Below are 26,149 nucleotides of genomic sequence, written 5' to 3'. Positions count from 1 at the left end.
TTGTGACGTCACAAAGCCGAAGAGCCATTAGCGACTGGAGTAGGAATAGGGTCAGACGCGATAAAGTGGTTTAATTCTGGAATGGAACGTCGGTTTAACCGAGACCTCGTGGCCTCTGTCTAGCAACCATGTTAGTATATGCGGCAATATCTACATTATACGGTGTCTCTGGTTAAGCTTTATGGGTGAGGTGCTATATGGCGTAGGGGTTAAGGTTTAGGCCAGAGTTGCCGCTTAATGGCCATAGTGACTTCGTGGGTGATGTTTTAACCGAAAAAGCAACTATAAAGTAGAAAAGTAGGTAATCAGTTTACGGATCGCTACGAAAACGTAACAGACAAAAGACAGCATAGAAGATTCTGTTTAAATAGGAAACTGACGGTGCCATGCAGATGGAATACTGTATTTTACATAAGAGTCGTTCAACTCTATTAGCACCAGATCAGGGTCAGTTTCGCAACATTTATTATAGTTATAGTTGACGTTGTGTTATTTTACCTCAGTGAGTTAGAATCCGGTAGTTCAAAGTTGCGGTGACTTTGTTCGGTTGTTGAGTTTTCGAGAATATCTCGTTCTGTGACGTCACAATTAACACGAGTGTTCTTCAGATTGTGGTTGGTTACGTCACTGTGAAATAACAATGTCTCTAAAGGGGGAATTCCCGATTGAGAAACCGGTAAAGAAGCGAGAAAAATGGAAAAGTAAAATTGACTTCGTGTTTGGGGTCGCTGGTGGATCGATTGGGCTCGGAAATGTCTGGAGGTTTCCCTACTTATGCTACAAAAACGGTGGAGGTAAGTTGGCTGGATTCGAACCCAGGATCCCTGGTTCTCCAACCGTGGCCTGGATTTGAACCCAGAACCCCTGGTTCTCCAACCTTGGCCTGGATTCGATCCCAGGATTTCTGGTTCTCCAACCCTGGCCTGGATTTGAACCCAGGACCCCTGGTTCTCCAACCTTGGCCTGGATTCGATCCCAGGATCCCTGGTTCTCCAACCCTGGCCTGGATTCGAACCCAGGATCCCTGGTTCTCCAACCTTGGCCTGGATTCGAACCCAAGATCTCTGGTTCTCCAACCCTGGCCTGAATTCGAATCCAGGATCCCTGGTTCTCCAACCCTGGCCTGGATTCGATCTCAGGATCTCTGGTTCTCCAACCCTGGCCTGGATTCGATCCCAGGATTTCTGGTTCTCCAACCCTGGCCTGGATTCGAACTAACACCCCTATAGTTCTCCAACCCATACTCCTACAGGTGCCTTCCTGATCCCTTACGTTTTATTTCTGGTCGGAGCGGCCGTCCCCATCTTCTTCCTGGAAGCAGCAATTGGTCAATTCACGAGCAGGAGCGTTTCTTCGGCGTGGGACATGTTCCCCTTGATGAGAGGTACTTGTGACGTAACACTACAGCTTTGTGACGCACCTATAAAAAAGTGACGTAAAATTAAGTTTTCAATATTGTAACCATAAAACCTATAAATGAAAGTAACATGTTTATCCTCGCATGGCGGGGCAACGACCGTATAGTCATAACACGGGTGTTCTGTTTTATACACCTAGTGCCAGCATACAAGTTACTACGTATGTAACTTATTTATCCTCGCATGGCGGGGCAACGACAGTTCTTATAACGCGGGTGTTCTGTTTTATGTTTGTAACTAATCGTTTATACTTTGTAGGTGATTGTGTTACTTTGCATTACAGGCATCGGGTTCGCTTCAATGACAATCATAATGAACTTGAATACTTACTACATGGCTGTGCTGGCGTGGTCGTTGAGGTACGTGGTAGCAAGCTTTGAATCTCCGTTGCCCTGGACCACGTGTCACAACGCTTGGAACAGCGACCGTTGTTTCGTATACGGGAGCAACACCAGTGCGAGTGAAAATTTCGAAGAAAACATGACGTCATCGCAATGGAATATGACGTCATTGCCGCCCGTGGTTGAAACGTCATCAAATGAAACTGGATTCTTCAACACATCATCAGCGTTTAATACGTCATCAAATGACGTCAGAGTGTCGTCAGTGATCGAGTACTGGGAGTGAGTATGACTTGAAAAGTACCAAAAATTATAATAAACAAACAAAGCACGTTGCAGGCGCGGGGTTCTTGGTAAATCAAGCGGCGTGGATGAGATAGGTTCGGTACAAATGCCGTTGTTTGGATGCTTACTGGTGGCGTGGCTCATCATATATTTCTGTATATGGAGGGGTATAGCATGGACCAGCAAGGTAGGGTGTGATGTCATGAATGAGTGATGTCATATTGTGTGATGTCATAATGTGTGACGTCATAGTGTGTAATGTCATAGTGTGTGATGTCATAGTGTGTGATGTCATAATGTGTGACGTCATAGTGTGTAATGTCATAGTGTGTGATGTCATAGTGTGAGATGTCATATTGTGTGATGTCATATTGTGTGATATTATAATGTGTGATGTCATCACGTGTGATGTCATAGTGTGTGATATTATTCTAATGACATCATGATGACATCACCACCTAACCCCCTTCCAACCAGGTTGTTTACTTCACGGCCACCTTTCCCTTATTCATGCTCCTCGTGTTGTTCATCAGGGGTGTAACATTAGACGGGGCAAGCGACGGGGTGTCATATTACTTAACGCCCAATATCACTAAACTACAAGAACCGCTGGTAAGGAATTTAGTTAATTAGGAACGATCGTTTAATTAAGAATGCTGTATATTATATAGTACTGTGGGGTAAGATGGGATACCGTTAGCAGCTAAATCCCATAAAAAATGGGACAAAAAAGGGAATAAAACAAGTCCCATCTTACCCCAAACTACTATATATCTGTTTTGTGTGGTATATGTATTTTATATACTTTGATTGACAGTTTGGTTTGATTGACAGGTGGTGTTGGATGCAAAGTTGTACACTTTGATTGACAGGTTATGTTTGATTGACAGGTATGGGTTGATGCCGCCACCCAAGTTTTTTACTCCTATTCACTATGCAATGGTATTATGGTGGCAATGGGGAGTTATAACAATTATCATCAAAACTTATACAGGTAAGTTGACACTAATTGACACGAGCCCTTGATTTAAGGCTCCTATAAAATTATATAACGCAATTTTGGTGTATTCCTTCGAATACGATAGAGAAGATTAAATTAATTAAAACAACGAAGAGAAAGGAATTAGCAACAAAATGACAGTCGCTTTATAACATGCTGTGATAAAAAAAGGAAAAATGTCAAATAAAAGCATTGCTGCAAAACCCAACAAAATGTTATCCAATATTCATATCTGGTGTAGAATGATAATGGGTTAAGTAGGTTTCCTATATTATACTAACCCCCCATACACATATTGTGTTTAATACCCATAATGGTAACTATGACATAACAATTCCATTATCCCACAGAGACACCATTGTTTTGTCATTATTGAACAGCGGAACGAGCTTTTTTGCAGGGTTCACCGTTTTCTCAGTTCTAGGATTTATGGCAAAGGAACAGGTGAAACTGATTTTAAAAATAACTTGTATAAGTACACCATGAATGTAACTTTATCCTGGCATGGTGGGTAACAATAGTCGTTATAACCTGGGTGTTTTGGTTCATACATCACATTCTCACTTAAAAGTTACCACGAATGTAACTTTGTGGGTGAAATTTTTACTTTTTTATGGCTGATAATTTGGACAACCCATTAGTGACCACTGGGTTGAAGCAATTGTCGTTAAATGTCTTGCCCAAAGGACGCATACGTCCACAATGGTGGCACGTTGAGCCTTGAACCCATTACCTCTGGGTTAGAGGCAGGCGTGCTAACCACTATGCCATGGCATTTAACCATGTGTGTTTGATGTCAAGAAATCCTTATTATACCTCAACAATAAGCACAAGGTATAATAGTAACCTCAACATTACATACAGAACACAACGATAGACTTGGTGGCAGAGTCTGGCCCAGGACTTGTATTTATAGCTTACCCCAAAGCAATCACTCTTATGCCCCTCCCTAACCTATGGGGTGCCTTGTTCTTTCTTATGATCTTTTTATTAGGCCTTGACAGTCAGGTAAGATGTGCGGCAAATATTGTTAATATACGAACATTTAGTTTAATATTATTAATACACAATATTTTGTTTAATTTTGTTTATATAACAATATTTAATTCACTTTTGTTAATGTGCAAATATTTAATTTAATATTATTAATACACAAATATTTTTCATTTACCCATAGTGTGTTTTAACGACTGTTGTTTTGCTGATAATTTCCTTCTCTTCAATGTTTTATTAATTAATTTGATCTTCGCTACTGTATTCGAAGAGATAAATAAAGTAATATTATGTTACCTCATATTCTGCCTTTGCTACAAGGAACTGTAAGGCTTGAAATTGCTCCTCTGTAAAAACTGTTTGGTCTAAATGTTCTAATACACCATGTGTGCCTGGAAACACAAAAAAATGTGTGTTATACATTTGTAGTCGAAAATATTCAGCAAAATGGTAAACCAACATTATAAAGTCAACAAAATAAGAAACTGAAAAGTTATAGACTTAATAATACATACACCAAGCACATATCACAACTGTATACTGTTTTTACCAAAGTATTTTTCAAACAGTTTATCGGCCAAGAAAGTTTTATAGCTGCCATTTCTGATCTCAAACCAAACTTATTCAACAAACCATGGCGAAGGGAAAAGTTGGTCGCTGGAGTTTGTGGCGTGCAGTTTCTAATCGGTATTATCATGATCACACAGGTAAGACCTCATGCTCGATGCCGTGTCTTATCTAAATTCGAATCAAGCTAACCTGACGGGTGTTCTGTTTCATACACCTCGTGCCCGCTTACAAGTTACCACGTATGTAACTTATTTATCCTCGCATGGCAGGGCAACGACAGTCGTTATAACACGGGTGTTCTGTTTCATACACCTCGTGCCCGCTTACAAGTTATCACGTATGTAACTTTATGGGTGATTGTTTTTATGTATGGCTGATAGTTTGGACAACCCATTAGTGACCAACATGTTGGAACAATTGCTGTTAAGTGTCTTGCCCAAGGACATATACGGCTACCCACTAACTCTTTCATGCTCCTCCTCTACCCTCCTAATGCTCCCACTCCTCCTTCCACCAGGGTGGCGTTTACGTGTTTAACATGTACGACAACTATGCTGCAGCGGGCTGGTGTCTTTTCTTCATCGGCGTGTGCGAGTGCGTCACTGTCAGCTGGCTCTACGGCATAACTGACTTCTGGGGCCACGTGTGCCACATGTTGGGTTTTAAACCACGAGTGCCGTGGTTCAAATACGCATGGGCAGTTGTGGCCCCCGTTCTAACTTCAGTAAGCAGTTTGATGCTATCTATATATTTAATATGTACAGATATGCTACTGTGTATGATGGCCATATAATAAGGATCTACTATAATGAGAATGTGGTATAATGGTGTGGCATGATAAAGGGTGTAGACCAGAGTTACCAATCACTAAGAACACACATTGTTGGCAAGCATAATCTTAATCTAAATTTTGGGTCCTCTGACTTCTTCACGACCTCATCAATATAAAATAAATTGAATTAATTTAATAACTTGGTGCTTCTTGACAATTTTAAAAAACTGACCCCAGACATAATTTAATGGTCAAGCTTTGCAACTCAAAACTACATTTCACACATATTTTTGTAAACATACAATAAAACAACATAACTTTTACAATAACAGTCAAAAGGGTTTGTGAACCACTGTAGTAGGTAACCCAACCAAATCAAATGGTGACCCAGGGGTTGAGAAGCAGTATTCTAAAACTTTGCAATTATATGCGTATATATAGTAGGGTGGGAAGATGGGACACATTAAGCACATATTACCTAATTATCTTGATCGTTGTTTAAATAATTAATAACGTTAACGGGAGTCGTGAGGATATGGTTTTAAAATTCTTCGAGTGTTTTTTGTTTATTACCAAACGGGACGAGAAAATTGAATAAAAAGGTGTCCCATCTTACCCCATCTTGCTCTATGTCAATAACTCTACTCTGTGTATTTGTTTAGCTGTACAGCACTGATATTGAATCTCCAATATTACAGAGTGTCTTCATATACAGTTTGGTTCAATATGAACCACTAACATACAACCGTACCTACATATACCCGATGTGGGCGCAAGCAGTTTGTTGGTGCCTTGCACTTAGTGCCATCTTGTGGATCCCTTTCTATGCAATTTATCGCTTCGCTGTTGCTAAAGGAACCATGTATGAGGTATGCGAGTTATGTTTTATACTTGTAAAAAAGATGGTTTTATAAACTTGCCAAATGCACTAAAGTAGTGACTGACAAAAAGGCTGGCCACATTAGGTCAAAAAAAAATGTGAGACATATAAAAAAATGTTTTCTATTTTTAGTGAAGTTTATATATTTTTGTTTGCCTCGTAACCAGAAGTTACAGGTTCAGGGAAGATGTTGTAAGAGCGACCTACGTGTCCCTAGACAAGACACTTAACGGCAATTGCTCCAACCCAGTGGTCACTAATGGGTTGTTTAAATTGTCAGCCATACATAAAAATAATCACCCACAAAGTTACATACGTGGTAACTCGTAAGCGGGCACGAGGTGTATGAAACAGAACACCCGTGTTATAACAACTTGCATTGCCCCGCCAAAATCATTTAAAATATTTTAAATTTTATTTTTAGCGATGGATTGAGGTGACAACTGTCCCACAAAAATTAGAACAAAGATTGGAAACAAAGAAAAAAATTTTTGGAATCGTCAAAGAAAAGAATGGAATTATTCTAGAACCTTTGTGTTTGAACCATAAAGTATGATTGTGATGTCATAATCATGACAATGACATCACAGTTAATTAAAGAGTGTAACAATGGACATTGTTCAATTGAATTGCTTTGTGTATGCTATTATGACATCACAGATATCAAATAATAAACGAGCACAGTAACAATGACTGAGCATTTCTAATAATGTAGGGATGACTAAGCATAAATCAGCTAGACATTGTGACTCAGCTATTTCAACAGGCGATAAACAATTCCTTAGTGATGTCATAGTTGAAATACAAGTTCTCTTTATGACATCATAATCTACCTTTCTTTTGTCTCTCTTTGTCTTTGGTTGTGATGTCACACCCCTCATTATGACATCACATCGAGTCTTTATAATATGTTCGAGAAGCGAATGGAAACGCTGGTAGTTGATTCCAGTGTTGCACAACATTAAAACCTGGAACATGCAGTGTTTCCTTCAATATTTGGTATAAAATTTATTGTGGTTGTTTATATGGGTGACACAGGGATTAGAGAAACTAATTTGTAATCATAACATGCTAGATTTGATTCTGCTGCCATTGTCGGCGTATGTGTTCTTGGACACTTAATGGCAATTGTTTCAACTCAGTGGTCACTAATGGGTTGTAGCACCCTAGGTGTTGGGTGGTGGGCCAACTCTGGTCTAAATCCCAGGTCCCATGGCACACTGCAGGACCTAACCCATATAGAATATGTATATACAATGTTGGGGAAAAGTTACATATGTGGTAACATGTAAGCAGATAAATAAGTTTGATTGATTCGTTCACACATTCGCAACTTGAAAGACAAACAAGTTTTTGAACACCTGGCAATGATTGGTCCATTCCTCCTCATCCATTGAAGCGCGACAATCATCTATCTCACGCTCCACCAATCGCAACTCACTTTGTAGAAACCTCCACACTAAGTTGATACAACAACCGTTGAACCAATTGTGGTTGATGGATATCGTGTCTTCCTATGATGGGATGGGAGGGTTATTATTAATATGGGAGGGTTGTCACTTTTATAGAGATGTTACTATCCATATGGGGGTGTATAACATAGATTTATTCATTTCTTCGAACTCGATGATAAAGATCAGATTAATACAAACAACGAAGAGAATGGGGATGAGTAGCAAAAGGAAAGGTGTTGAAACGTTACATAATAAGAACTAAAGGTACAATTGCTTTTGAACCATTTGTAACAGTCATCCTTGGGCAGTCCTGTCCACATTTAAAACATCACTCAAACACATAGGAGCCATTGAACATTAATGAAAGCACCCACCATGTTGTAAACTTGATGATGCCAACCACTAGGCACGAACATTATTTCCCCCGCTTCTTGTTCGACTTCTATATGGGTGGGTTTGATGACATCATCACTGATGATGTCACGAATATCGAACGGTAGATGTCCGTTGATGTCTTTCAGCTTTTCCTGAAAATAAAACATGACATCACAGCTTATGACATCACCACCTATGACATCACAACTTATGACATCTCAACCTATGACATCACTACTTATGACACCACAACTTATGACATCACAGCTTATGACATCACAACCTATGACATCACAACTTATGACATCTCAACCTATGACATCACTACTTATGACATCACAACTTATGACATCTCAACCTATGACATCACTACCTATGACATCACAACTTATGACATCACAACCTATGACATCACAACTTATGACATCACCACCTATGACATCATACCTCTTCACTAGGCGGAAACATAACCCACTTCTTCCTTCCACAAATATTGGCCGACCAACTGTACGATCTGTATACGTCTGCATGAAAGGGAGTCCTAACAATATGAACAACAACATGTTAGTTACAACCGGCACAACAACTTCTACCCAACAAAACATATATTTGTTTTATTTGCGATTTTAAAGGACCAATGTTTTGTCTGCCAAACAGCAAAACGTCATCAGTGTAAGTGGCCAAGTGTCTTGTCCAATAACACATATCAGTTAAGTTGTAACAAAAAAGATGAGTTACATTATAACACTAAACCACAAACCCACCAAGTCCCAGTTGGTCCCATGTACACGAACCGGTAATCATCCTCACTGAAACTTACAACTACTTTGTCAAACAATTCATTCAACCAATCAGAAGTAAAGTAGGGTGGGGTGGTGTAGATGTCGTAAGACGGGAATTCTCTGGTTAAATATGGATTGGTTTATATACACAAGTTTGAGTGTGGGTATGGAAGTGGCTGTAACGAATTGTTATTAACCGCTCTTATTATCCGTAAACCTATAATCACAATGTGGGTGATACAATATCATTCATTATTAGAAACCCACTGGGCCGCAATGCCAAAAACATGGCAGCAGATAGAATCTTATTATTATTGAGTCATTTTTTCAGTTTAACATTCTTTAATTAATATACTGGTTGAAGCACTGCAAGTGATTATTAGTCAAAGCTTACCGAAAATTTCAGTACGTGGCAGTGGCAACCATAGCTAAGTCACTCAATGACACAACACCTACCTCCTACAATGCCAATCCTTTAAATACAAACTTCTTTCTTCATTATCTCCGTTAATTTTAGATTTCCAATACTTAACAAAATCCTTGAATTTCATTTTGATTTTTTCGTGAGAATTAAAATTCTTCTTACTAAATATATAAAACAAAAACAAATTTATACTTTTATTATTTGGTTTACTTAAAATTTTTCGGCCCTGAATAATACACATACCAATAAAGCCATAGGACGAGGATGGGGCTTGCCTGGTTTAAAATTGGAATGACAAATTTAGTTCTAAATTATATATTAAAGTATCGTTAAAATATTTGGCACTAGTGAAGAATCTTCCGGTACACAGCAGAATAGGCTGGTGGAAAGTGTTAGTGGTTGGTGGTTAGGGGGTTAGGGGTTGATGGTTAGGGGGTTAGTGGTTATAGGGGTAAGTAGTTAGTGGTTAGCAAATAAGGTGGGGGGGGGACTCTTCACTAGCACCCAATGTGCCACAGATGGGTGAAGAACCCACCATGGGTTACAGACTAAGCTAGTGGTGAGGGTTTAATGATTGGAGTTCATTGGGGTTAGAACTAGTCCAGATAACAGAAAACAACTTTAATCATGAACCAATTGCTTATTAAACATAACACGAAACTTTTTACCTGCAATCTGCAACTGGGACTTCAGTTTCCCCAAATAATTCCACCAATTTATCAAAATTAGGAACAAACTCCCCGGCCCTGGATTCGAACCTCCATCCTTCCATACACGGCCAGTCTTTGGTCGCCCATTGAGTCAAAATACACGGTTGGTTCTTCAACAAATACGTCGAGAAAAACTCGCTGTAACTGATCGGGTTTTCGATTTTCGGTACCGATGTTTGGTGTGTGCTTCTTGCAGTTGCTTCGCCATTTATTAAGTTGATTGAATCTTTGCAAATTTCGTTTAAAACTGAACCAGAAATCATGACTTTCGAAGTCCTTTTAAAAGCATTTTATCAGAAGGGGAATTACCGCCAAAAAAACTTCGCAAAAAAATGTAGTAAAATAGAAATTTAGCTGGTTTTAGTGTAAAACATGGTAAAAACAATAAATTTTTAGATAAAATAGTTCTAATATAAGAAAAATGTTAAACTAACTATTTTTTTAAACGATAACACCAAAAGAAAGACGTAGAAAAGGTGTTTCTACGACTTTGCGCTAAATAGACCTTTAGGTCATCTGTTCCAAGAATTCAGATGTCGGGGAGTCCCCTCCAAATTAATTCTTAACTTGAACAAAATAATTTCAAGTTTTTATTTAAAAAATGACGAGACACGGTAAAAACGCGACTGCGAGTTCTGTATATTCGTACCACGAGAAACAGAAAGACACGGAGCAATCCAGCTACGGAACACAAGCTGCAAGACTCGGCAAAGATTCAGTAAAAGTACGTTTAATATGTTCTACTAAAATTAAACAACAGTTTCACATTCCATGCGTAATAATCAATGCTTGTAGAATAGATATTGAATATTATATATCGCGTTAAGTCTGCAAAATATGCCTTACAGTTGTTGAACAGTTTATTTTTATTTCATCGATACACCACAACATTTCCCATTAGCAGACTTTGGTTAGTTTTTAAACACAAACGTCTCAGCTCATATCATATATTTATATAAACGACACAATTTTTCATGGTCTTTGTATTAAAGTTTACTAAAAATTCATGTTTTAAGCACCCCTACTAATGCTTATCATTGATTTATAAACAATTTCAGGATTTCGATGCGTGCTGTTTAACCCTCCAACCCTGTCGTAGCCCTGTGGTGACACCTCATGGATATTTATACGAGAAGGAAGCAATTCTAGAATACATTGTCCACAAGAAAAGGTGATTGTGATGTCATAATACAGCAACATTCAACATTCATGATGTCACAATTAGTTTTCACCCGTAGCGTATTTTAACAACCGTCGTTTTGTTGATAATTCCTTTTTCTTAGTTGTTTTAATCGATTGTTTTTATGTTTCGAGATTACTTAAAAATACTTTTGTACAGCTCACTTGCAATTTATAAAATATTTGCTGTTTTAACATTAAATATGCCAATGCATAATGTCAATTCATTTAGATTGTTAGCCAAACAATCAAAGCTTTATGACAAACAAAAGAAACAAGAAGAAAAAGAAATGAAGGAACTCGCTCAAGCAGAACATCGAAGTAAAGTCGAGAAATTCATGAAACACGAGAAATCGATTGTGAGCAAAAGTAATGAAGCGTTTAAGTTGAAAACGGAGGAAAAAACTGGTAAATTTGAAGTTATATTGCTGTAAAATGTGTGATATTTTGTTGTATGTTTAGTGCATAGAATACATTGTCACTCGTGTCTTGCTGTTGGTGCTCCAACTCATTAGTGACCACTGGGTTGGAGCAATTGTCGTTAAGTGTCTTTCCCAAGGACAAATACGCCCACAATGGTAGCAGCGTTAAACATCAATCCTAATCATTTACAATAAAAATCAACCCCAAAAAACCCATGGCATTACCCCTAATTGTAGCAGCATCGAGCATTGAACCTGGTATCCTCGGGTTATAGTGGAAGCACCCAGCCAATGTACCGAACCCAAACCCCAACATTACAATTGTTCTTCCCACCCCCAGTTGAAATCAAGCCTTCCACCAGCCAAGTCTTCGATAAATACGACAAAAATGTTCCAAGTTTTTGGATCCCAGCGTTGACTCCTCAAGCTAAAGAAGCGAAGATAAAGAAACCCGATTCAAAGGTGACGATTGTCGCTATGTGTGGTGTCTGTTAATGTTACAACCTCTCCTGTCAAAACTTAGGAACCAAATGTCTTTGATAAAACAGAATTTATAATTTATGACTAAACATGTCTTCAAAAATGCAGCAATAAAGTTTGTTGTGTGGGACCTATCAATATAATGACTGTTGCTCCATCACACAAGATAAATAAGTTGCATTCCATCGTATTATTAACTTCACAAGTTCTGTTTCAATGAAAACTCCTTCACCCCAGGTCTACTGCCCAATGAGCAACAAACCAATCAAAATGAAGGATTTAATTCCTGTCAAATTTACACCAATCGCTGATCGGGATAAAAAGACGTCAATGATTTCAAAAAAGGTGTGTTTGCACAATAATACCCATTGTTGACTACATAACATAAGGTATTTTGAATCATATGGAAAAAGGGTCTAATTGCTAATTGTTAAAAAACAATAATTCTTAAACTGTTTTTGTTGTAAATTATGACAGCCCTGGTGTTCAACGTCTTATACACGTCAACTTATTTAGTTGAATGTTTTATTAAGATTGAGTGTTATTCACCCTGATAAAGCGACCTTCATAGAAAAACATCTTTATTAAATTATCAAATTAGTTATGAAGCCACACTAGATATAATTATGACATCACAATGGTTATTCCCAGGATCGTTGGATGTGTGCGGTCACCCATGACACGCTTGGAAACTCTGTCCCAAGTGTGGTGCTTCGCCCGACGGGGGACGTAGTGACCCTCGAGTGCGTCGATAAAATAATCCGCAAGAACGGGATGCGGCACCCGGTGACCGACGAGGTTATGTCCGAGAATGACATCATACCACTCACTAGAGGGGGCACCGGGTTTGCGAGCACAAACGAGGTTTTGGATTCCAAATCGTATCGACCGGTTATAATGGCGTAAATGCGGTGTACAACCTGCACACATCTACACGGAGTCCTAACAATATGAACGACAACAAGGCAGTGACAACCAACGCAACACATGTTTTTTGAGACCCCCGTTTCTCAAACTACCAAACAAACATAATTTCACTTTTAAATTATAATTAAAAATACCTTAGTGTTAATGAATGTAATGTATTTTTGTTAAACAATTGTACGTAATATGCACTGTAATAATAAATATCAATTCACAATCTGGTCAACGTATTTTAAACCAGTGGTTTTTAAACTGTAGGTCACGGGTGCGTCGCAGGTCCAACAAACTTTTCCAAAGCATCGCAGCGTAACAGTTTGAAAACTGCTGCTTAAAACAAATTTAATATTTTTATAAGTTCGTGATATTTAAAACGTTTTTGTGAACTTTATGTTTCTGCCGCGTTGATAAATAAACGAACCATTGATGTAACATACATGTGAGCACTTGTACATTATTGTAGGTTTAAAAGCACTGATGCCTGTTTGAGATTTGGCAGACGAAACACTGGTGAATAACTACTTTCTAATTTGGTCACAAAATCGCATTAATACCGCTGCACGTTGGGCAGGTATCGACCATAATAATTTAAATAATGTTTCTGCATGGTAACATGGACTTGTTTTATAAAAAGCTTTTCTGGTGTTTGAAACTTTCTTTGTGGATCCCAAACTACAGGGCTTGTCCCCCCAAATCAGGTTCAGCACCCCCAATTTAAATGTTACTCATACAACCTCACCATTAACTCCTAGTATATGAGCAATACAACTAACGACGCCAGCCACACCATATATGGTTTGATGACATCACCACAACCACTAGGTGTCGTGATGAGCAAAACATCTCTCGACCACAAACGCTTCGGTTTCTGGTTGTTAATAGCGATTGTTTTCGTCGGGAACTCATTCACCGAACCAGAGGTGTCTTGGTTCAAGTCCCCACCCATCAGCCCGTCGACCAGGGACGCCGTGTTTCTTGCGCAATCCTTGGGAACCCCTCGTTCACCATTCCACCCATCTTGGTACCATTCGTAAGGGGCGCGGTACTGGCCCCACAAGCAGAATGGGTTCCAACATCTGAGGACGTATAGTTGTTCAAGTAGTTGAATGCAGCAAAACATCAAAAGTTGTATGAATGTAACTTATTTATCCTCCCATGGCTCGGCAAAGGACAGTCGTTGTAACACGGGTGTTCGGTTTCATACACCTTGTGTCCACTTACAAGTTACCAAGTATATTACTTTGTGGTTGATTGTTTTTTGTACGACAACCCATTAGTGGGCACTGGGTTTTATCCTGTATAAAACACAGGTGATTTTTCCTTAAGGACACATTCGCCCACGATGGTAGCGGCATCCAACCTTGAACATCTATATCTATATTAAACCCACATGGCGTACCTATACAGTTGCCTTGTGGCTTGCTGCATGACTTCCAAGTCGGCCCCATAGTCGCACATCTGGTCCTGCAGGTCCATCATGCACTTTCGTGCACGAAGAAATTCACCACAGATTTTCGGATTTTTGGGGTCATTTCGGAAAAGTTGATGAAATGTACGAAAACATGGCCGTAAAGACCGCTTGTAATCGACGTTGCAGTAATTAACAGGGTGCCTGTTGGAGGTGATGGGAAGATTGTGTAACATGGGTGTTATCAAATTTAAATATATGAAATATAAAACATACTTGTGAGAAAAAAGAACTGCACAAAACATATTTGTAAAAAATAATCGTATAAAATGCATGAACGGTTTTAAAAATAAACTAAATGTAGAATTCATTCATTTAATGTTTATACTGAACACAAAATGTCTGTTGGCATATTAGGGAGGAGACAATGCATAAATATACTGAATGTCAATCTGCCATCCACCCAAATGAAAACGACCTGTATATGCTACATCAGAACATTTTCTGACATTTATTTGCGTATCGATGTTTTGACGTTCTATAAATGTTGTAATGTCAGGATGGATGACGCTTAAGAGCGCAAAATATTAGTTACAGTTAGCAACAACCCCCCCAAAAAATAACCAACAAAGTAACATACATGGTAACTCGTAAGCTGGCACGAGGTGGTAAACCCGTGTGATAACGACTGTCGTTTTCCGGCCACGCGAGGATAACGTAAGTCACATAAGTTTAGTTGAAGTTACATTTAGAATATTCAGCATTGCCAGCCTTATGAACTTTCTTACTTAATATGAAACATAACCGTTAAACATAATGCTTATGATTCATTAATATTGATGTCTTATAATTATCTGTATAGGTTTTATGATTGGCGTATTGGTTTAATAGAACAGAATAATTAAACAGAGATTATGAGTTTGAAAGACATTTAATATAACCAGCCTGACAAGGAAATGTAATATTTGTCCAAATTCCCTAAAGACACCCATGTTATAACTCAACAGCGAGCATGATGAATACACCATGTATGGTGTGCAACACCCGTGTATTAAACCGTTGGTTTCCCACCCCAAACTTAACATTAAAAAAATTCAAAAAAAAAAATTTTTTTTTCTGCAAAAAATTATATAAATAATGTTTTAGTAAAATAACTTCCACCCCACCTAGTGCTTGGTATGGACAAGGCTCCTTGGTTGCAATAGAAATCTTGTGAATATCTTTTCAACTTTTCACTATACACCCCTTCATTCACAATGTTAGTTGCCCCACCGAAACAATATCTTCGTTTGCGACTCTTACATTCTTCTAATGCAGCAAATAGTGGTCTGTGGGATAACTTGTATAACTATATAACTATATATATATATATGGGTATTGTTGGCACTAACGAAGAATGCACGAGTACATTATATATTCGTCTGGTGGGAAGTGTTAGAGTTAGAGGTTATTGGTTAGGGGGTAAGATGGGATACCTTTAGCTTATATTATCCAAATATTCTGATCGTGTTTTAAAGAATTAACAACGGTCTATGGGAGTTGTGAGGACACAGTTTTATAATTCTTTGAATGTTTTTTTTTACCCCAAAATGGAACGAGAAAATAGAATAAAAATATGTCCCATTTTTCCCCACTCTACTATATTCCATTTAACTTACAAAATATGGCTCTATTAACGTTCAAATTCCAAAAGAAAAAAATGTTACCGCACCTGGATTCGATGCCTGTACCGTCTGGTTTTAACTTACGTGCAGCTTTGCTGTGGGTTCAATATAAGATCCCGATAGAAAGTAGATTCGCATCCTCTTGTAGCGATAGATAACTCAACATAAGCGCACCGGCCATATTTGGTCCCATATATTCCCTCTACTGTTAATTCGGAAGACACTGGCACCGGAACGTTCCACGTGGGGGCGCTAGACTTCCGAGAAGAATTTTTGGCGGGAAAACCTAAATTTAAATTTCAGGAAAAGTTAAATGAGATTTACAGTTCTGAGTCAACTGTGGCCTAGTCTTGGCTTCCCCAGCGTGTGCAGCGCTTTAGAATCTCATCGATACAACATGAAATAGAAATATGGAGCTATCTATTCTTTTTTATACGAGTGAGGTCCTGCGACGTCATGGGACCTCGGATTTTTGCCAGAATTTGGCCATTACCCCAACACCCACGATGCCACCACACAAACACCAGATGTTGAAGCTTGTCGCTTCCCCGAAGGTAGGTGAAGGGGCTTTAATGGAAAGGAAGGAAGAATCTTACATTACGGGGTTTAGTTTACACGCAGTACATGAAGCATTAACATTGCCCCCGCTATAAGCTAACGGTAGTTAGCTCTCCGAATAATAAAGATCAAATAAATATTAGCCAAATATAGTTAAAACAACGAAGGGAGGGAATTATCGGCAAACCAACAGCCGTTAAAAACACGCTATGAACAAAAAGTATATAGTAGGGTGGGTAAGATGGGACACACTGTGGGGTAAGATGGGACACCTTTAACGCATAATATCCAAACATCCTGATCGTGTTTTAAACAAATAACAATGGTCTATGCAAGTCGTGAGAATACAGTTTTATAATTCTTTGAATATTCTTTGTTTACTACTTAATGGGACGCGAAAATGAAGATAAAAGGTGTCCCATCTTCCCCCACCCTACCCTATATTGAAAATATAGTTAAAAATCATTGCCATTCAGCCGTACTAAAATTATACAGACTTAATTAAACAACTTCACAAAAAGTTTTGAAGAAATCGCATAAATTGGATTACTGTATCTGCTTACACAATGTTGGTGAATTTTTAATTAAGCCAAAACATTTTAAATAATCGATAGCAATCGAATTTGGCGCCGTCGGACACGCATGGGTTGGTACAAACATCCAAAACATTATGATGTCACAGTTTAATCGTGACGTAATAAAGGGTAGTCTGCCAACAATAGGTCTCTATGATCGCATGAATCTATTCGCCATACTTTGTGACGTGATAATAACAATAACGAAATTATGACGTCACGGATACTATTTACAAAATACAATACCAGTTAATGTAAATGAAATTTTAAGTTAGAGTTAGTATAATATTAAACAGAAAATAAATATACTCACCTAAAAACAGCAACGCGAAAATCGTCACGAACGTCACGTTCATTATTCCTAATTTAAAACTAAAAAGAAATTATTTTGGTTAAAAATCTGGACTAACGAGCAATTTTCGTCTGGAAAAACGACTGCAGTTCAAACGCACAATATCTATGTAAAAGATCTGGCATTCAAACACAATACATTATTAATACGGAACCAGAAATAACATTCTAGATTCAACATAAATACAATTCCCAATGGATACGTCATTAATTCTCATTGTCACGGTGACAATAGCTTTAATTATTCATAATGATTTAATAAGAACGTAAACAATGCTCATTATTACCCCATTAAACCCAGGTTTTCTAGTATAAACGTCATATTTTCAGTTTAGCTTCAAATTTTATCGAATAAACGACAAATAATCGGTAAATTTTACCAGAAAAGTGTTTCCAGATATAGTTTATAAATACCAACCAAACGTAGAACAGATAAGCAAAAAATAAACGGGAAACACTGACAGATAACGGTAATAATCAAAATATTTCAATCCTCGTGGGGATTAATTGCAAACGGACCGTAACTGATGGGATTCGAACCCGGGCCTCTCATGTCCCCGCCCATCAATCAACGTCATCTTGTATTAACCAATCACAAACATGATGATCGTTCAATCGATTTAAATAATGCGATCCATTATTAAACATTGTTACGTAGCATAATGGGTATTGTTATGACATACAGACAGTTCAATACGTCACAGAAACCTCAGATACGTAATAAACCTCATGCTCACTGCCGATGTAGCCACGAACTAACTCATATGCGCAATATACAGTAGGGTGGGGAAGGCGGGACACCTTTAGCACATATTATCCAAATATCCTTATCGTGTTTTAAACAATTAACAACGGTCTATGGAAGTCGCGAGAATACGGTTTTATAATTCTTTGAATGTTCTTTGTTTATTACCAAATGCGACGAGAAAATAGAATGAAAATGTATCTCGCCTCCCTCCACCCTACTCTATAGCAGGTCGGGGTAAGATGGTTCATGTTTTCTGCCTCTTTTAATTTTCTATTTAGTAAGAAACAAAGAACATTTAATGCAATTGTTTAACCGTATCCTCACCACTCTATAAAAGTGTTGTTAATTGTTAAAACACGATATGGGAACATGGGATATTATGAGCTAACGATATCCGTCTTGCCCCACACTACTATATTTCATTTAACGATAACAAACAAGTTTTCACATAAACGACAAAAACACAATTTCATATTCAAGAAAATGCGAAAAAACTCTTGGTTGAAATTTCACCAAAACTTAAATTAAAAAACTCCTTAAATCTCAACCCCTCCCCCTAACTTGGCACCAAGCACCATCGTCGAGTTTAATAAAATACCCTTGTGTGTATCTTGGCTTACGGTCGAACATAATTAGTTGCCTTTCCTTCGTAAATCGCTAATCAGATTAACAGGACATGGGTTCTAACTTAAAGGAAATCTATAAAACTTTCCTTGAATTTCATCTGTTTAAATAACTAAGTTATCTAATAAAGTTACATACGTGGTAACTCATAAGCTGGCACAAGGTGTATGAAACAGAACACCCGTGTTATAACGACTGTCGTTGCCCCGCCATGCGAGGATAAATAAGTTACATACGTGGTAACTCGTAAGCGGGAACAAGGTGTATGAAACAGAACACCCGTGTTATAACGACTGTTGTTGCCCCGCCATGCGAGGATAAATAAGTTACATTCATACAAAAACAGATTCAGTGTCTAAAGCGTTCGACTTATATACTCGCTATTGTTACGTCACTATGCTGATACAACTAGAACGATTGCCCCGCTTTTAATTCGAAATTTGTTAAATGACGTCACAAAACCAATACGGCTATCGATTGTGACGTCACAATTACATGAATCATCGTTACCGTCTATGACATCACAAATAAATTAAAACTATCCTATTTCGTTAAAAGATGACGTCACAAGGGTTTGCTCGAATGTGATTGGCAACCATGGATAAGTCACTCAAGTTCCCACCCACGAGGATATAAATGACCAAACCAACCAAAAGTCATGTCTGCTTATCCACACACTGCAATAGCTTCAGCAACTCGACTGTGGGCATGGCAACCATGGATAAGTCACTCAAGTTCCCACCCACAAGGATATAAATGACCAAATCAACCAAAAGTTATGTCTGCTTATCCACACACTGTAATAGCTTTAGCAACTCGACCGTGGGCATGGGAGTGGCAACCATGGATAAGTCACTCAAGTTCCCACCCACAAGGATATAAATGACCAAACATACCAAAAGTCATGTCTGCTTATCCACACACTGCAATAGCTTCAGCAACTCGACTGTGGGCATTGGAGTGGCAACCATGAATAAGTCACTCAAGTTCCCACCCACAAGGATATAAATGACCAAACATACCAAAAGTCATGTCTGCTTATCCACACACTGCAATGGCTTCAGCAACTCGTGGCTTATACATTCTCCCATAACACAAGAATTGTGATGTAATAGTGCTTCTATTGTATCTAATTTGAAGACACATAATCGGATAATGGCAGTAACGTCCATTCACCACGTTTGGAACAAGTTCTTAAAAACTTAATTCAGAAAAAGTAAAAATACTTTTACCATTATTTGGTAAAATACGTTCGAAAAAAAGAATTGACTTACGTAATCAATGTTATTTGGAAAGGATTAGTAAAATAATAAAAAGACACAAATTATTTGATCTATTTACAAGTGGGGGAATGACACCCATTGTGCGACGTGATATAAAAAAACGTCGCTAAAAAAATAAAGAACTTTTTGCAAAGCGTGGTTCAGTTGTTTGAGGTAGGCAGTTTATACTGTGGGATGCCAAGTGTAACAGTACCAGGTTTGTGAGGTACTGTTGTCCCGTTCCGAGGTATTTATAAGGACGACAGTTTTGAGAGAGAAGGCACGAAACGTCGGCCTTCCCCCAACAGATTTGGTGTTTGTGCGAAGTGCCATCCGTCGAGCAGAGCATGAGGTAAATTTAACAACTGCACCTTCAAATTTGGGGTAAATTTGCCGAAAAAAAAGTTCAAATTATTTGAAATTAACTTTTTTGTCATAATTATTTTTTTCGGAAAAAAAATTCGCTTGAAGTCAGGAGGCGATGCAACTACTATGAGGTCATAATGGACCCGGGGTTAGATAGGGGTCAAGGGGGGGCGGCGAGCACCTTATTTGGCTGTGAGGTACGGTATGGGGTAACCCATGAATGAGAGGGTAACTGTACAAAACAAGGTATAAAAGATGTAGCTGGTCGTCAGCTAATTATTGGGTAACGATGGTTGTAATATTTGTGATGTTGGTTTCGACCACTGGAGGGAGGTAGTTCATCTGCCGGGAAATTGTTGCTACGGAAACAAAGGCTGGGATTATGACATCATCATATTGTTACACATAAAAATGTTTAACACGTTGAGTTTAAATCACGTTTTTGAAAATCTGAGATTAAAATGCAATTACACCCAGTTGTAAAAAACAGGTAAAGGCAGTTTTAATGCTTAAAACTGGATAGTGAAACAGACAGCAGAATGAACCCTTATATTTCAAAATTTAGGACAACATGTTGGCCAGAACACATTTAACTTTATGGCTGTTGACATCATACTGAATTAGGTGCAATATTAACTTCTCGCTTGTCCCTAAATCATATTACAACAAATAGAAATCATGTTACCTGTAACCCTGATGTCTGTGGCGCCACCATGTGGTGAGGGTAAGCGTACGACACCGGGGCTGCTTGTAGGGAATTCCCCGTGGTGGGTGATTCTGGGGTTGTAGAGGGGATTACCCCACTACCCGATGCGACCCCGGATATCATGGAACTCGAACCACCTGGGGTTGGGGAATCATTTGTACATTAAACCACCGATTACAAATCAATTCTATTCTATATGGGTAAGGTCCTACAGCGAGGCATGCCATGGGACCTGGGATTTAGACCAGAGTTGGCCCATTACCGCAACATTGTATATGCACATTCTATTCTATATGGGTGAGGTCCTACAGCGAGGCACGCCATGGGATCTGGGATTTAGACCAGAGTTGGCCCATTACCCCAACATTGTATATGCACATTCTATTCTATATGGGTGAGGTTCTACAGTGAGGCACGTCATGGGACCTGGGATTTAGGCCAGAGTTGGTCCATTACCCCAACATTGTATATGCACATTCTATTCTATATGGGTGAGGTCCTACAGTGAGGCATGCCATGGGACCTGGGATTTAGACCAGAGTTGGCCATTACTCCAACACACCAAATGGTGCATACGTTTAATCCTTGCAACACCAAAAAATAACAAATTATTACTAATTTTTGAAACAACTTTTCGAGCAACATTTTAGAAATACTTCAGTAATAGCGCTGCATTTTAAATAAAAAAAAATTTAGGAAAAGATATTCACCCTGCAATAAGTTTGCCCCCATCTGAGCGATGGGGTTCCCGGTTTGTGTGGGGCTACTCATCGGTGATTCGTCCTCATCTAACCCCACCTCACCCACCATCTCTACAGGGTCGTGGTCCGATTGTATCGACGATGCCCGACTCAAGGTGCCGCATTTAACCTGGGGGGGAGAGTTATAAAAAGTTTTTCAAAACACTTAAGACTCGTTTAAAATGCTACACAGCCGGACAAGGGGGGTATGATGGGACAAGTTGGGACAAGGGGGTATGATGGGACAAGTTGGGACAAGGGGGTATGGTGGGTCAAGTTGGGACAAGGAATGTTATCAAAAATGATTTATCACTGTTTTGATCCAGAAATAAATAGAACAAGTATAAGCAGAAGCCATTCCTTTGTGTTGAAGTAAAACACAAGTAGGAAGTATCGGTAATTGATTAAGCAGCCCCTAATTTGGGGTGGATAAATGAATGAATGAAACATTGAAACTGGGAGAATATTTTGCGCGATTTTTCCTTTTTTTTTATGTGCGGCCAGTGGCGCAGCCAGAAATAATGAGGGGGGTTTTAACCAAAAAATTTTTTTTTTTCTTGGGGGGGAGGGGGTTATAAGGGGGGGGCCTAAACCCCCCTGGCTGCACCACTGTGTGTGGCTGATAATTTGGACCTAGCAAATAATCTGGTTAATTAGAAATATCTAGTTTATTGGGCAAGCCTATAGGAAACATATCAACAAACGCTGAGTAACTTTCATCATCATCGTGTGACTCAGCATATTTGAAACAAAGGAAACTTCCTGTTAATTGTTTCATCACAACAATCGTGAAGTGATTGTGGTAAACAAAATGCAGTATTATGATGCAAGTATTATGACAACACATAATCCATCATGGGTTATAATAAACACTGCACAATTATATAATGATCACATTAACATAGGCGTAATGTTAGGGGTGTCTAGGGTTGCATGGCACCCCTAATTTTTAATACATAGGTGACATTTATGTTTAAGACTTGGCCTAAATTAAATTTTACCGTGCTGTTAGGTGTCTATACAAACAAGCAGTGCCAAAGTATATTGCATGCACCACATTAATCAATGAGGTTCCCTATGTTTGACAACTATGAGCGTAACTGTATTTCAACAATGTCACCCCAGATTTTACCCTGCTGTTAGGTGTCCATACAAACAAACAGAGCCAAAGTATATTGCATTCACCACATTAATCAATGAGGTTCCCTATGTTTGACAACTATGAGTGTAACTGTATTTTAACAATGTCACCCCAGATTTTACCCTGCTGTCAGGTGTTTATACAAACAAGCAGAGCCAAAGTAGATTGCATTCACCACATTAATCAATGAAGGTCCTTATGTTTGATAACTATGAGTGTAACTGTATTTTAACAATGTCACCCCAGATTTTACCCTGCTGTTAGGTGTCTATACAAACAAGCAGAGCCAAAGTATATTGCATTCACTACATTAATCAACTATGAGTGGAACTGTATTTTAACAATTTTAACTCGCAAAAGTGCGCATAAATATCACAGAAACTATAGTTGCCAAGTAATGGCCCGATTTATTAATAATATTAAACTTACAGATTGTTTATAAGCTTCCAGGTCTTGCTCCCATTTTGCCCTCACAAGTTGAGCACTTCTGTAGTACGGAGTCTTCTCTGCATCCGACAAACTGTTCCAGGCTTCACCAGCTTTCTTTGTGATCTCCTGTAAGAGTATGGGGTTAGGTTGACCCTCGAAATTCACAGTGGCGGGTGGCAATTATGTAATAGTGTTATGTACAGTAGGTGGCGTTTGCCATGCACTTATTGTTTGGGATTACTTACCAATGCCAGCCTATTGTAGTAAGTAACTGAGTTATTGTTCTGTAAAACTAAAAGTATAAGAGGTACTATTTACATATTATTACTGTGGGCATACTGCCTATAATAAAATATATCATAAAATATAATGAAATCAAAACAAGAATGCTTATAATTAAAAAACGCAAAAAGAAAAGACAAAAATATAAAACAATTTTTTTAAATTAAATCACTTTCTGTCAAATTTCAATTTTTTTTTATATTTTTATTATTTCTATGAATTAGAAGTCGAAAATACCGTTATCTTAACCTTAGCAGGGTCAGATTTTCCCGGGTAGTTCTTTCGGAAGTCAGCGAGAAACAAGAAATATGCTGAGGGCGGTCGTTTAGGTCGATTTGGGTCGCGCGGTTTCTTCTCCAAAGCTTTATCTTTTTGCCAACGCTCTCGGTCCCTCCTGGAAAGTTCTAGAAACGGCTCTTTTTCCTCCTCGTTCATATTCCTCCATTTCTCCGCGCATGCTTGTGTAATTATTTTCGCCTGCGTGTGGGGGGGGGGGTTAGTTGTGTAAACATAAGACTAAACTATAAAACCACCAGCCATGTCAACAAACGATGCAAAAATTAATTGCAGCCACATAGTATATGCAATTTTGTGCAAAAGAACATTGGATTTTCTTGTCATTTTTAATACAAATATAACATTAAAAATATTGTATCTTCACGTGTGGGTGGGGAGGGGTGAGTTATGTAAACATCCAACGAAATCATACAACTACCACCAATACGAAAATTTGCTACAAACATTCTATGACAAATATATCAACCAAACATTCACAATTATTTCGTTAAAAACATTCTTGTCAGTTTCAATAGAAAACATAAAAGCGCAGAAATTTACACAATTTTTTTTTCAGTTTAAACGTTTTCAGTATTATATATATACAATAGTAACGCATAGGTTAATAAAACATGAATTTTTTTGTCAGTTTCAATAGAAACCTAACAGCGAATATATTACGTAATTATATTCCTATGTGTAGGTTGGGAGTGGGCCAGGTTATATAAACATCCAGCTATAAAACCACAACTATTATTAACAATTGCTGCAAACATAAATTCCTTTCTTGTGTCTGCATTCATAAAATCTTAATCACAAACTGCAATCGGCGCATATATTAAAAACATAGACAATTGTGTCATAAACATATATAGGATTTTATGTTTCTATCATTTACAACTTTAGCAAACTAAAATAAAAAGGACTTAGTATTTTGGGCCACCAACTTTTCAAAATATTAAATAATTAAAAAATTCTCCTTACTATAATCTTAAAATAACACAGAAAATAAATCATCCAATGTTTTGAATGGGTAACAAACACCCCAGCCACCCCCCTATCCCCGGCACCCTCACCTTTGGCACGACCTCTCCAGCTTCCTTTAATGTTTCCCGATATTTTGACACGAAATACAAATAAGCGGTGGTTGGTCGTTTCACCCAGGTGTGACGCTTCCTCTTCTTTTTATCGGTGGGTTTCCTACCCCTACGTGATGGGCTATAGTTCTGCGGGCTCATAACAACATTGTTGCCACTACTGGTACCACCTGTGTACTGCTGTTGAAACTGCTGCTGCATTTGAGCGAGTTGTTGCATTTGGTGGAACTGTTGTTGGGCCTGCTGGACCTGGAAGACAAATTATGATAAAAAATATTGAGAACAGTTTGTGTTGAAAAATATGTAAGTCCATCTTGTTTAATATAAATAACCCCAAAAATTGACCATGTTTTTCAATGATTAGGTTAATTATTGTTCCATTTTTATAACTAAATAATTAATATAAACAAAAACAAATTTTTTTGAGCTGTAATGTTTACATTTAAAGTTGAGTGTTTGTATATTGGTATTTGTAATAAATAAAAGACTATATGATTCTGTGTGCGCTCAAAAGGAACAATTGATATTAAAAGCTTAAGTTTTTGTATAAAAAACATTTGATGCCAAATTTATATGCAACGTTTTAGTATTTATAATAAATAAAAATAAGCTATGAATATATGGAGAAGACAGGATTGGGTTGTTTAACAAAAACTTTGCGTTGTTGGATAATTTCACCTGTTGCAATTGATGTTGTAACTGTTGGTGTTGAACTTGTATGTGATGGGACGTACCACCAGTTTGTTGTTGTTGTTGTTGTTCTTGTTGTTGTTGTTGTTGTTGTTGTATTTGCTGTTGTTGTTGTTGTTGCTGCTGCTGCTGCTGCTGTTGTTGTTGTTGTTGCTGCTGTTGTTGCTGTTGTTGTTGCTGTTGTTGATTTAAATAAACAGCGGAAACTTGTTGCGCCGTTGACTGA

The 26,149-nt window shown here is 38.2% G+C and overlaps 5 protein-coding genes across 10 annotated transcripts in view; 2 read left to right on the top strand and 3 right to left on the bottom strand.

The window, feature by feature from the left end:
* Positions 1-587: 587 nt before the first annotated feature.
* On the top strand, positions 588-6,952 carry LOC100177705 (sodium- and chloride-dependent GABA transporter 2-like). Its single transcript, XM_002122544.5, has 12 exons — positions 588-794; positions 1,253-1,384; positions 1,702-2,041; positions 2,099-2,231; positions 2,522-2,656; positions 2,935-3,038; positions 3,395-3,488; positions 3,909-4,052; positions 4,607-4,744; positions 5,125-5,331; positions 6,078-6,248; positions 6,684-6,952. Exons 1-12 carry the CDS (start codon positions 641-643, stop codon positions 6,813-6,815), a joined length of 1,884 nt encoding a protein of 627 aa, XP_002122580.1. The 5' UTR covers positions 588-640; the 3' UTR covers positions 6,816-6,952.
* LOC100178389 (jmjC domain-containing protein 4-like) lies at positions 4,281-10,338 on the bottom strand. 4 transcript variants are annotated; one of them, XM_018815978.2, is made up of 8 exons: positions 9,963-10,338; positions 9,327-9,455; positions 8,853-8,990; positions 8,536-8,629; positions 8,088-8,240; positions 7,621-7,773; positions 7,093-7,227; positions 4,281-4,429 (listed from the first exon to the last, which is right to left on the bottom strand). In XM_018815978.2, the coding sequence occupies exons 1-8, from the start codon at positions 10,265-10,267 to the stop codon at positions 4,412-4,414; spliced, it is 1,125 nt and encodes a 374-aa protein (XP_018671523.1). In that variant the 5' UTR covers positions 10,268-10,338; the 3' UTR covers positions 4,281-4,411. The 4 variants fall into 4 exon arrangements, with proteins under 4 accessions (XP_018671523.1, XP_026694675.1, XP_018671522.1 ...); XM_026838874.1 differs by lacking the exon at positions 4,281-4,429 and adding an exon at positions 4,635-4,796; XM_018815977.2 differs by lacking the exon at positions 4,281-4,429 and adding an exon at positions 4,635-4,775.
* Positions 10,339-10,553: 215 nt separating this feature from the next.
* On the top strand, positions 10,554-13,438 carry LOC100180053 (nitric oxide synthase-interacting protein). The gene is made up of 6 exons (XM_002122055.5): positions 10,554-10,728; positions 11,063-11,175; positions 11,416-11,591; positions 11,946-12,067; positions 12,323-12,430; positions 12,737-13,438. The coding sequence occupies exons 1-6, from the start codon at positions 10,606-10,608 to the stop codon at positions 12,989-12,991; spliced, it is 897 nt and encodes a 298-aa protein (XP_002122091.2). The 5' UTR covers positions 10,554-10,605; the 3' UTR covers positions 12,992-13,438.
* On the bottom strand, positions 12,027-18,375 carry LOC101242048. 3 transcript variants are annotated; one of them, XM_026838875.1, is made up of 6 exons: positions 17,525-18,375; positions 16,163-16,364; positions 15,581-15,742; positions 14,406-14,618; positions 13,746-14,082; positions 12,027-12,114 (listed from the first exon to the last, which is right to left on the bottom strand). In XM_026838875.1, the coding sequence occupies exons 1-5, from the start codon at positions 17,565-17,567 to the stop codon at positions 13,755-13,757; spliced, it is 948 nt and encodes a 315-aa protein (XP_026694676.1). In that variant the 5' UTR covers positions 17,568-18,375; the 3' UTR covers positions 12,027-12,114; positions 13,746-13,754. The 3 variants fall into 3 exon arrangements, 2 of the variants coding, with proteins under 2 accessions (XP_026694676.1, XP_018671514.1); XM_018815969.2 differs by lacking the exon at positions 12,027-12,114 and having other exon boundaries at positions 13,700-14,082; positions 17,525-18,373; XR_003396893.1 differs by lacking the exons at positions 12,027-12,114; positions 17,525-18,375 and having other exon boundaries at positions 13,152-14,082; positions 16,126-16,215.
* A 1,660-nt stretch (positions 18,376-20,035) lies between these two features.
* Positions 20,036-26,149, bottom strand: part of LOC778718 (transcription factor protein) — a gene marked incomplete in the record, with an annotated part of 16,502 nt that continues 10,388 nt past the window's right edge. The window contains 5 exon segments of the mRNA NM_001078324.1: positions 20,036-20,921; positions 21,248-21,405; positions 21,979-22,138; positions 23,579-23,704; positions 24,110-24,337. Of these exon segments, the coding sequence (NP_001071792.1) occupies positions 20,901-20,921; positions 21,248-21,405; positions 21,979-22,138; positions 23,579-23,704; positions 24,110-24,337 (693 nt within the window).

This window comes from Ciona intestinalis, unplaced genomic scaffold (genome assembly GCF_000224145.3).
Source record: "Ciona intestinalis unplaced genomic scaffold, KH HT000122.2, whole genome shotgun sequence".
NCBI classification, from domain to species: domain Eukaryota; kingdom Metazoa; phylum Chordata; class Ascidiacea; order Phlebobranchia; family Cionidae; genus Ciona; species Ciona intestinalis.
The sequence above is the reverse complement of the archived record's forward strand: the minus strand, read 5'-3'. Positions and strand labels throughout refer to the sequence as shown.